Source organism: Mastigoproctus giganteus, chromosome 11 (assembly GCF_048544385.1).
Source record: "Mastigoproctus giganteus isolate SK-2022 chromosome 11, ASM4854438v1, whole genome shotgun sequence".
NCBI classification, from domain to species: domain Eukaryota; kingdom Metazoa; phylum Arthropoda; class Arachnida; order Uropygi; family Thelyphonidae; genus Mastigoproctus; species Mastigoproctus giganteus.
Window position 1 is genome coordinate 82395989 of NC_143585.1, and position 12611 is coordinate 82408599.

A 12611-nucleotide genomic window follows, 5' to 3' on the forward strand; every position below is an offset into this window, starting at 1 on the left:
ATGTCATGAAGCACTTAACAAAATATTTGTGATAAAAAAAAAAAAAAAAAAATTGCCAAATGCTGGAGCATTTAAATTTAATGACAACACCAACGAATTCATTATAGTTTAGAATAATGAAGACAATTTTTCTGATTCCTCTGGGGAATTCTCATCAGGCCAAATGACAGGATAGAAAAGGAAGAAATTGGAGTTTTATAAACTAATGGACAAACTAAAAAAAAAACTGATTATAAATAACCCATTACAATAATTATCCATCCCTATCAGATCCCCAATCTAACTGGAATAAAAAATCCGTTGATCAAAATCCTTAAAGAGTTAGGGATATGGATCCTTAGATGGGGAGGGGAACTTCCCCAAAATGGATTGCAGAACTGATAACCATATTAACAACTGCAATGGAGTTTCCATCAACTGTTAGTTTCTACATTAATTTTATTTATATCAAATTCCACACAATTCCTTTTACTCAATACAAAAGAAATAATACTTGCCAAGGATTGCCTTCGCACCGTCCTGCTGATGGGGCCATCAAGTGTGGGACTGACTGACTGTTTGGCAATAAAACTTTCAGGAAGACGGAGATCTGCAGGCAGTGATAATCTCTTGCTGATATCTTGCTGCAATAAAATAAATACTAAATCCATAAAACAGAAATAACTCCTGAAATATAGACCTATATAAAATATTTCATATATACTATTTTATATAATCTTGGAATGCAGATCTACACAAAATCCATCAAAAATATTTAATAGTCTAAATAGTCATGAAACATTAAGTATACTGGCCAACAAAAAATTTTTTTTCAATACCTTGGAGCAAAATTTGCAGATTATAAATGAAACTGCTCCACTGATTCCAAATATACCAAAATGTTTCTATCACATCTCCAATGAAAAACATGCTGAAATGTTTATAACTCAATGAACAACCAATTTTGAATATCATTCAATAATACATATACTATCTTAAAAACAAGTCTTATTCATTTTAAAATACTTTAATTAAATATATAATATACTACATACATTCTCTTTCCTTAGAAATGTTTATTACTTAGAGTTTTTCTTATAGTCCATTTTTCTTACTTCCCCTCCCCAAAGAAATCAGGAGTAATCCCTCATCATGGCAGTATTCCATGCCACCTTGGCACCTCTTTTCCATCATAGAAATGTCTCGATGAAAGCATTAACCTCGCTCATCATATATATCTCCCAAATTCTGAGTGAAAAAACTGAGATGGTAATGAAAAAAAAATGAATTTCTTTATCATCATCATTAGCCATTTTCAATCCACTGCAGGATGGATGAAGGCCTCTCCAGCAACTTTCCAGTTTCTTCTGTTTTGTGCAATGGCCATCCATTTACTACCCACAAACTTGTGAATTTCATCTGACCATCTCCATTGTTGTCTTCCGAGTTTTCTTTTAGCTCTTCTTGGGTACCATTCTGTTATTTTCTTAGTCCATCTGTTATGTCTTCAAGCTATGAATTTTGATAAGAACTCATAGCTTTCAATCCACTGCTCTTCGAGGCGCCTGTTTGTGGAGTCCCCCAGGGTTCAGTGTTGAATCCCTTGTCATTTTCTGTACAGGTGACCCCCGCTTAACGCTGATAGTTCGTTCCGGGAAAACAGAGCGCTAAGTGAATCCGCGCTAAGCGAGCGCCATATTCCCATAAGGTAACATATGTATTTGTGAGTTGCGGTCTATTCCATAGGATATTTTCTAATCAATAATAAATGGTAGTGAAAATATGCACCAATATCGATTAAAAATACTTAATATTCAAAATTTTGTACATATAAAATATTCTACATTATATACACATATAATTATGAGGTAATTAACTTACGAAAATCATGAATTTATTAATTCGATGGCCCTGTGCTCTCGAGTTTTCGTATCTTTGGACTGAAAAATGAGTCGATTTTGGGTTGTGCTTCGGCCTTCTTCCTCTCGTTGTACAACAACATGTAGGGATTCATTTCTTTCTTCAAATTTCTTATTACCTTGGCACTTCGTTCCATGTCAGGGTCGTTCTCCCGGAAATAATCACACATTTTTTCGAAGTGTTCAAAAGCTTCACTAAGTCCTTTTGCAGTCAGCGACTTCATCGGTTCTTCATCTATAGTATCTTGATCATCATCTCCCTCAATAGCAAGCTCTTGTTCTTTTAAAATTTCCATTAGTTCTTCATTAGAGAGGCCATCCCTGTCGTTGTCGATCATCTCTTGTACGATGTCTTCGTTAATTTCGTGTAATCCTGCTTCTTTTCCGAGCTCAACAATTTGTGTTTTAACATTTTCAACGGAATCATCAGGTTCCTGGGAATGCTTTATGCAATTTTTCCAAACTTTCCTCCACACTCCATTCATGGTTTTCTGAGTCACTTCATCCCAGGCACTTGAAATGTTGTAGATGGCGGTTTTAATGTTATAGGATTTCCAAAACTCCTTTAAACTCGGTACATTTTCAGTGTTGATGGCTTTAATAGCTTGGGAAAAGGTGTTCCTTATGTAGTACGCTTTAAATGTGGCAATTACTCCTTGGTCCATTGGTTGGATCAGAGATGTAGTGTTTGGAGGCATGTAAAAAACTTTTATGTGATTGTTCAAGTCTTCTAAGCTCTCTTTGCTTGGGTGTCCTGGCGCATTGTCCATGATTAGAATAGCTTTATAACCAATGTTATTTTTTGCACAATATTTTTCCACTGCAGGACAGAAGAACTCAGCATACCAATCAATGAAAAGCGGTCTGGTTACCCAAGCTTTTTTATTAGCCTTCCAGATGACAGGTAGGTTTGATTTAGCTAAACCTTTAAGAGCCCTTGGATTTTCGGAATGGTAAACTAAAAGGGGTTTTAATTTAAAATCCCCCGCAGCGTTACCACCCAACAACAAAGTTAACCGATCCTTCGCCGCTTTGAAGCCTGGCATGTTTTTTTCTTCTTTCGATATGAAACTTCTTTTAGGCATTCGTTTCCAAAAAAGACCTGTTTCATCTATGTTAAAAACTTGTTGAGCAGTATAACATCCCTCTTCAATAATTTTAACAAATTCTTTTTTGAAAGTTTCGGCTCCTTGTTGATCTGCACTTGCAGCTTCTCCCTGTATTGCTACATTGTGCAGGTTATAGCGCTTTCTAAATCTATCAAACCAGCCCTTACTAGCGTTAAATGGTTCCACATTTTTTTCGGGGTGGGCTTCCTTTAAATCTTCATATAGGCTCTTCGCTTTTTCTTTAATAATAATTGAACTTAACGGAATTCTACGTTGAATGTTGTCTTCAATAAAATTATGTAGAAGTTTCTCCATTTCAATCATAATAGCCGGCCTAGCCCTGGTCAATTTAGTTGCCTGCAGGGGAACAGCGGTTTTTCCAGCTGCTAAAATTGATTCTTTATTTTTTATGATTGTTCTTACAGTTGAACCTGCCAGTCCTAAATTATTGCACACATCCACTTGTCTTTGACCGGAATCAATTCTCTTCAAAACGTCTAATTTAATTTTCAAACTCAATGTTTTTCTTACCTTTCCAATCTTTGCACCGCGTCCAGACATTGTTGCTTTTTCATTCTTATCCGCCATAACTCTCTGCAAATGTAACTTCGTTGCACTGATTGTGATACGATGTTCGAGTACAGTAAACTGTCTGTATGTATGCACTGAATGATATCTAGAATTCCTCTGGCAAGTGAGCTGAAGACGGTGACAAATGTTTTATTTATCTGAAAAGTTCGATTTTACCGTGCAGTAAAATCAAATGGTTGTTTATTGCACGAAAATACTGTAATAAATTATGGTGTGAGTCATGGAGAATGTTTATGGAATTTCCAAAACAGTAAAACAAACAAATTTTATGTACTTCGGGCGACCACAAGGTCAGAGGAGTTCAGAAGACAAGAGAATACTGTACAAGAAACAGCACCGCATTTAGCACTCATGGGATTGATTGTGTGAAAAACATTTCGCAAGTTATAGTTCCCACAGTAAAACAAAAGAAGAGATAGGGAGTAAATCTATTTTTAGTATCTTTCTATTACATGTCAGAACAGAAAATGCAGACTTCGTAACAGCATATGACACTGGATGGTAAATTTTTTCAGCTGGTGTACTAAAAAAGAATTTCTCCCTTGAAACTATCCACACCAAGAAAATAGAGCATATTGAAAGTTTCAATTTTGTGCATAGAGTAGAAATTATAAAAATAATTACTGTAGTTAATTTCATGGTGACTATTTTCTCCTTTTGCCAAAAAAAAAAAAAAAAAGGCTCAAAACAGACTGGACTGAAGACGGATTTGCCAAATATTCAATCTGTATGCTAGTAAAATAGCGTTATAGTGAGTTTTGACAGCGTTATAGTCATATACGGGTTATAATATAAGAAAAGCGTTATAGCGAATCAGCGTAAAGCGAACCGCGTTATAACGGGGGCCTGCTGTATTTATTAATGATACTGATGATGGTATATCAGGCTTAATGTTCAAGTTTGCAGACGATATGAAGGTCGGCAGGATTGTTAATGACACTAATGACAGTACGCTGCTGCAACTGAAGTTTAACATCGACAAATGTAAAGTACTGCGTATGGGAAGCAATAACCCCCCAGAGTAACGTATCAACTGTGTGGTACAACACTGACAGTGGTAGAGAATGAAAAGGACCTGGGGTAATTGTGCAGGCAGATATGAAGTTTTCTGAGCAGTACAGACTGTCCGCAAGAGTAGCTCATGGTGTCCTGTCAATGATATACAAGAATTTTTCTAGCAGGGATAAGAAGGTGATTATCCCCCTTGTATAAGGCAATGGTCAGGCCACACCTCAAGTACTGTATACAGGTCTGGAGGCCTAATTTTGAGAAGGATGTAGAGCTGCTGGAACAAGTACAGAGAAGGGCAACAAGATTAGTGAATGGAGCACAAAGGGTTGCTCTTATGAAAAAAGGCTTAAGTTTTGCAAATTACAGTGCCTGGAGACTAGGCACCTGCAAGGTGATCTGATTGAAGTGTATAAAGCCTTGAATGGTTTGAGCATGCTTAATGCTGATGGGATTCTTCCTCTAGCTCAAAATAATCACCTGAGAGCATAAATTCAAATTGAGGAAAGACAGTTGTAGGATAGATGTGTGGAAATTTGCCTTTAGCCAGAAAATTGGTTGATTGCTGGAACAAACTTCCATCTGTCGTAGAAGTTGTCAGCTTAAATAGATTCAAGGCAGAACTAGACAAACATTTGGAGTGAGTGGATGGGTGATATGAGAAGGGTGTTTTTTTGGCTGATGCTATATAAGCTTGCTTTCTTGCATCATGTGCCTCTATTAATGCTAATACTAATGCTAATTTGTGTTTGCTGATTAATCCATGTGTTTCTCTTTTTATCTAACTGTCTGATTCCTAATATATGTTCCAATCTTCACTGTGTAGATTTCAGCTTCTCTCCATTCTTTTGATGAATGCCCCAGTTCCACTTCTATAAGTCATGGAGAGGAGTATACATTGGTTCATTATTTTACATTTCAGTCAGATTGGGATATTACTCCTCAGTATGTGACTATATTTCCTGAATGCTATCCATCTGAAATTTATTCTTCTCTTGATTTTGAGCCATTTTTTGATTATTACAGCAAATGACTTGTCCCAGATAAGTACAGTGGATTCCAGTTATTTGGGCCACCGGTTAATCGGGTCAGCCAGTTATTTGGGGCAAATCTCAAAAAACAGAACCCAATTAAGAAAATAGCCAGGGTTTATTTCACTTAATTGGGACAAAATGCTGTTTAATCGGGACAGAAGACCGCAGCACTGGAGATTACCCTACAATTGTCTCCGACCTTACCACGTGGTTCGTTCGGATTTCTGGAGGTCACAACCATAAAACAATAAACACAATTAGCAGTCACCTGTTTACTGGGCTTTTCTGTTAGTGCAATCTATCATAAACGGATAGTAAACTCGATCTTATTGAATTTGCGATAATACCAATAGCTGGAATTCTTTGGGTTATTATGGTGAAATAACCTAGCTATCCATGGCAACCAATTTAATATCTTATTAAATTGGTTGCTATGAATAGCTAGGTTATTTCCACGAAATCTTCAATCATATAAAAAAATTAATTTTCAGAATCTTCTCTTCATTCCTATTTTTAAAGCTTTTTAACTTGTTACTCCGTTCTCACTTGCACGTATCGTGTTACTTGCAATTTGTGTGTGTGCCGAGTTCTTTGTTATTGATTACTTATCTTTTTACATTTTAACCCCACCCACAAATGTCAGTGAACAGAAATGTCAACTAGTTAGTACGTACATATTACAGTATGTATTAATTATTCCAATTATCACGTATATTCTTCCGATTTTCGGGTATCATTTAATTTTTTAATTGGTAAGGTAATAAAGGGTAAATTTGTGCTTAATATATCTTTACTTTTATAGCCTGTGGATAATATTCCTCCTATTTTCGCTCATTAGAATCACTGCTTGAAACATGATCACAACGAGCGGCACTTACTACACATCATATAGTGAACGGTACTTTACTGTGGTGAGTCCATCGTAATGTGATTTGATTGTACAGTGAACCAATTGTAAATTGGGGGTCCATTGTATTTTTAACTTCTTTTACATTAAACTTCGGATAATTGGGGCAGACGCTTAATTGGGCCAAAATGCACTAGTCCCGATGTGTCCCAAATAACCAGAATCGACTGTATATGAATTCACCTTTTCAATTACTGCTCCTTCAATGATTATATCCCTTTCTGTGGCATACTTGTTCACCATTACTTTTGTTTTAGCCATATTTATCTTTAGTCCGAAATCCTTACCAACTCTACATAACCGATTAATGTTTTTCTCTAATTCTTTGGGATCGTGGCTTATGATCACAATATCATCTGGAAATAGTAAATGGTTTAAGTACTCTCTATTCACATTGGCTCCTTTCTGCAACCAGTCTAATCTTCTGAAAGCTTCCTCAAGGGCAGCAGTAAACGGCTTCAGAGATATGTCTCATTGTCAAACTCCTTTCTTGATTTTAAATTTGCTGCTGTCTTTGTCTAGTCTAATAAAGGAGGTAGCGTTCTCATATATTTTATTCAAAATCATAATGTACGGGGGTATCTATGCCTTGTCTTTCCAGTGCCCAAATCATTGCTTTATGCTGTATGGAGGCACATGCCTTTTCATAATCCACACAGGCCAGACACGTTTTATATTCATTTGCTTTCTTCATTAGCTGCAATATTACATGAAGGTCATCCATAGTTGAGAAGTTGAGAATCCTTTCCTAAAGCCAGCTTGCTCTTTCGGTTTGTTTGTTTGTTATTTGGTTTTTAGGAGCATTAGCAACTAAGGCCATATTGCTACGGGGATATGCAGTGGCCATTCCCTGACCTTTCTGCATCCTCCATATTTGGTGGTGACGGGCTCGAACCCGGGTCTAATTAAGAAGCGTGTGCCATGCACTGCTGCTCCTGCCCACCTGGCTACGGAGGGACCTGCTCTTTCAGTATTAGAAAGAATACTTGATTCTCGTCAAGTATTCTTTCTAATCTGTTAGTAATGACCTTTGTGAACAACTTGTAGATGTGGGACAAGCTAATTGGTCTATAATTACCAATTTCTGATTTATCATCTTTCTTATGCAGCAAAATTATGATTGCATTATTCCACTCTTTAAGCGTCACACCTTTCCTAATGTACTTTGTGAAGAGTCTTGCCAGTTTCTGTGCCATGTTGCTTCCTCACAATTTTAACAACTCTACTGTAACTTCATCTTCACCCGGGGCTTTCTGATTCTTCATTTTCTTCAATGCATGCTCTACCTCATCAGGAAGGATATTGGCTATGTCGTATGTGTTACTAATTTGTGATCCAGCTTCCCCACTGCTGGCATCATTCCCTTACTCTTACAATTCTTTATAGTAGTCTTCTGCTATTTGAATTATGCCTTCTCTCCTATTTATAAGTATACCATCGTTATTCTTCAAGTTTCAGTATCCTTTCTCTATTACGGCTCAGAGCTGCTGATTTAAGTCTCTTGCTTTCCCTTAATGAGTGTTCTACTTTTGTGTTAAATCTTATGTCTGCTCTAAGTATTTCTAATGGCTTTGCATAACTTGGGATACTCAATTTTGTCCTTGTCAATGTTTATCTTGCTCTTCATTTGTCATCTTCGGTTCATCATGACAAGTATTTCATGATTAATTTTTTCTTCTTTGGATTTCTTTTTACCTATAGGTTTCTTGGGCTTTATCACTTTCAGAAAGTTCTTATGATCCTCATTGATATCTTGGCCCTGAAAGGTCTGGAAGTTCAAACTTGTTCTTAAGTACTGCTTTTTCTCCTCTTCTGTTATCTCAAAGACCTTCGTATTATTTACTGGAGTCAGTTTTTCCTTTCTTTCCGTACATCTATATCAAGTGTGCATCTTACCATTCTATGATCACTTCGAACATTTATCTTGTTCCGGATGGTAATATCACTCACAATATATCTTCTGTTAGTGAGGATGAAGTCGATTTCATTAGTTGTTAATCCTTTTGGGCTCTTCCATGTCCATTCTGTTCACCCTTTTGTTAAAAAAAAAAAAAAGTGTTCATTACTGACATTCCTAGAGAATCTGCAAATTCCATAAGTCTTTCACCAATTCCAAAATTTCCTATAGTCCCTTTCTGTGCTGTTTTGTCTCTTTCCAACCTTAGCATTGCAGTCCCCCATAATGATGGTGTAGTGGGTTTTCTGCTCATCTAAAAGTCTCTCAATTTCAGTGTACATTTCTTCAATCTCTTCATCACCATGGCTCGATGTTGGTGCATAAATCATTATAACCTTTAGCTTGCACCTCTTAGAAATCCTGAGTAGTCTTGACACCCTGGGTGATGTACTTTTAAATTCCTAAACATTGTTTTTTATATTTTTATGGACCAGAAAGCCAACACCATCTTCGCTCTTTTCACTGTTTCCATTGGTGTACAGCAGATTTCCACTTTCTAAACTTATAAGTGATTCTTTTCTTCTTCTTGTTTCAGCCAAACTGATGATATTCCAATTCACATTTTCTAATTCCTTTTCCACCTCTAATATCCTATCTTCACCAATGAGCAATCTTACGTTGTGACAGGCCAAGTTCAATTTCCAAGCATGGCATGCCTGGTGGTACCCAAAGATTCTTAGCACCTTCTGTTTCCACTCTGATCCCCTTGCTGCTATAAGTGGGGGTGTGAAAGTCACTGGGGACCATTTGTTTCATCATGTTGTAAGGTGCTGGAGGGTTTGGTCTTTTCCTCTTCACGCTGACCAAGCATCTTGAAGAGAACCACTCTACACGTTCGTTTCCAACAAAGTGACGTAACAGGGCATACCATCGAGAAGGTGTGCATGAGTGAATTTTAGGGAGGCAGACCACCTGGACTTCTCCCAAATCCTCTAAAATAGAAAGATATTGGATCCATCAGTGTTTTAGACCGATTGGCGATAACACACAGAATGCCTGTTCCCTCTAGCTCCTAGACATTCTTTATAACACTGCAGAAAAGTTGAGGTTCATAATTATCTTCTTTCCTTCTTCCAAGAAACCCATGCAACTGCTTTAAATGATTGCTAAGCTGCTAATTCAGTATTATCCTGCAGCTTTGATTAAAATATATCTTTAAGGAGTTTCTTTATTTGAGACTCAGTGAAGATTTCTTTTTTCAGTTTGCATCTGTTTAAATTGGAAAACACTTCCCTTAGGTAGCAAACTCCACTTCCTTATTTATCCAAAGCTTTAACAAAATTCTTCACTAATCCAAGTTTTATATGCAAAGGTGGAAGAAGGACCTGTCTGTGTTCAAGCAGGGAAACACATTTTATATTACTTCTCCCTAGATAGTTGGTAAAAATTCCTCTATTTTCTTTCTGCTTCACAATGTTTTCCGTTGCACAACTGTCCCACAAACACAGAAAATAAGTATTTTGTGAGACTTCCCTACAGACCAGTGAGTAATCCAAGTACCTTACAATTACGAAACACATTCTAAACAAATGTCATGGTACTTTATTGCACTTGGAAACAGTTTAATGTTTCTATCAATCTAACAGCACAAAAGCAGAGGAACTGATGTGAATGCATTTCCATTGTGGCAAAACTGCTTTTAAAGTTAACTTTGAGACACCAATATATGGCACTCATTAGTATTGTATTCAATGCCCAGTTCATTCAGAAGACTACTATCCTTACAGAAAGCCGTCTTCCATAATGAAATATTTTGAAAACACTGACATTTTTGATGCACATTAATTTTAGTTCCTGCTTCAAGTAATGTCCACTGTTGTAACCTAGAACCAAGGAGTTCTTCATATTCTTTAGATCAGAGTAAATCGCAAACTAAGTCATTCAAACTCTTCTTGCTTAATTAAGGTGCAACATGTTATAATTTTCTAGTTGGTCCAAATCTGTTGAAGTGGAGAGTCCAGCAAAATCTGCATCACAAGAATCCTTGCTATGTTTATCACTACTTCCTTTATTCCATGATTGGGGGGGGGTCTAGTATTAGGAGGTTTTTATTATGTGGAAGTTGCAGATGACATTTTAAAATATTTGATGCTGTGCATGCTTTTTGCTGGACATCCCAAGGAGAAATAACCATGGAGAAATAACAATTGTCAGTGTGGTTATGCAATTCTCACCAGTGATAGGAACAGCAAAGGCATATTACCAGTTAGCCATATCCTCAGATCTGTGGTGTGGAGCCAAAGTTTTGTCTTGATCATCAATCCTGTAACCAAAGTACAAAATAATATGAATTTTAGTAATACTGTAAATCATCTTCCACTGTGTTTTGGTTGTAAACTGTCCACATGCATAGCAGAAATTGTCAGGGTGATCAAGACACTTCCTTTAACTTCTGCTTAAGCATTTTAATAAATTGTTTAGTAAAGCATAGAAGAAACAAATAACATGCAATAGATATGCAGATAAACTGCACATCATATTCGCACTGCAACTGCTTTTCAATTACTGAAAGAGAGGTGGGAAGGTAAGCAGACAAGGTTGAACATGTTAACCCTTCCAAACATTAATGCCATCTATGAGCACATGAAAACATTATTTACAAGTAATACAACAGATCAGTGTATTATCTAACTCCCTAAATTGTATTAGGATACATGTATTATTGGTAAACACAAAATACCTGTATATGTAGAAGTTTTAAGAATTATTTTCAAAATCTACATATAAAAATTGACTGCAAACAGCTGATATATTAATGGAGGTAAAAAGTATGCCGGCTAGTGTTATTATTTAAGCATGAAAAATATGCATTCCACTACCATGGAACTAATTGTTGTTCTAGTAAAACTGAACATTTTCACAGGTTTGATTTTTTTTTTTTTTTTTTTTTTTTTTTTTTAGGGGTAAGCAATATCACTATTAAACTGATGCAAGGCTTCTTCAGTATCAGTCTTAAAAAAAAAAAAAAAGAAAAAAAAAAGAGGTATCTACCCAACCCTTTAATTTTTTATATAAACTGTAGGTAGGTCCATAACATTAAGTGGTAGTCATTTATTCTGATAATTAACTTTATATTTGGCTAAAAAAGAATTTTCTTATATTCAGTTTACCACCATTCTTCAATTTGTGCCACATGTGAAAGAAAAAGAAAGTCCTGTTATTTAATTTACTCTCAATGTTTTTTACAAAAATTTCTGAAATTTTATTTAAAAAAAAATGTTCTATAGTTTTATTAGAAAAAAGAGAAAATAAGAAGCTCCCAACTGTCATAGCTAGGTTCCACTTCTTGAAAACACCTTTCACTAATGTTTGTCAGTTAAAGACAGCAAATGTTAAAGCTCGTAAATAAAATAATCAGGTATATTTTCCTTTGTAATCAAAGTTTCTTTTAAATACATCAGTGCAGCAACCCAACAGCAAGGTGTTCATAACTTCATTGTTTTATGAAATTGGTTAATGAACACAATCTTATATTTCAGGTGTATTAGCAAATAATTTATGATTTATAACAACAACAAAAAAAAAAAAAAAAGCTGAAAACAACACATGCAAAAACCAAGAATGTTTTATTTCTGCACATGGCAACAAACATAATATCCAGTTCTTCAGCTACAATATATAGTATATGAATAGCCTATATAATATGTATGAAAATAATAATAACTGCCAGATTTCTATTCATCCAATTTTAATAAAACTTGGAAAGGCTTGACAAATCATTCTAACAGAGTGAAATATCAAATTTCATGAAAATCCATCTACTGGGAATCTAATTATTACATGCAGATGGATGGACAAAGAAATAATAACTGCCAGATTTCTATTGGTGTGATTTTAATGAAATTTGGAATTGCTTGAAATCTATTTTAAAAGGCCCAAATATAAAATTTCATGATATTCATCCACTAGGTGCAGAGTTATTACTTGCAGCCAGACAGACAGACTGACATGGTGAAGATAATAGGTGCATTATGCATATATACTATTGTGCCTATAAAACTATATTCTCAATATATGTAAATATGTAACCAATAAAACAATCCAATATACAATAATTTATAGATAAATAACAAGAAAATTTCATATCCAGCTTGTTATTATCAGTAC

At 35.6% G+C, this 12611-nt stretch overlaps 1 protein-coding gene across 1 annotated transcript in view; it reads right to left on the minus strand.

Annotated features, from left to right (window-relative positions):
• The window catches only part of LOC150078195 (cyclin-dependent kinase 17-like), a 251117-nt gene that overhangs the window by 151827 nt on the left and 86679 nt on the right, over positions 1–12611 (minus strand). Inside the window, exon 5 of the mRNA XM_090385304.1 lies at positions 498–623. Coding sequence (XP_090241430.1) covers positions 498–623 — 126 coding nt within the window. The remainder of the gene's footprint in view (positions 1–497; positions 624–12611) is intronic.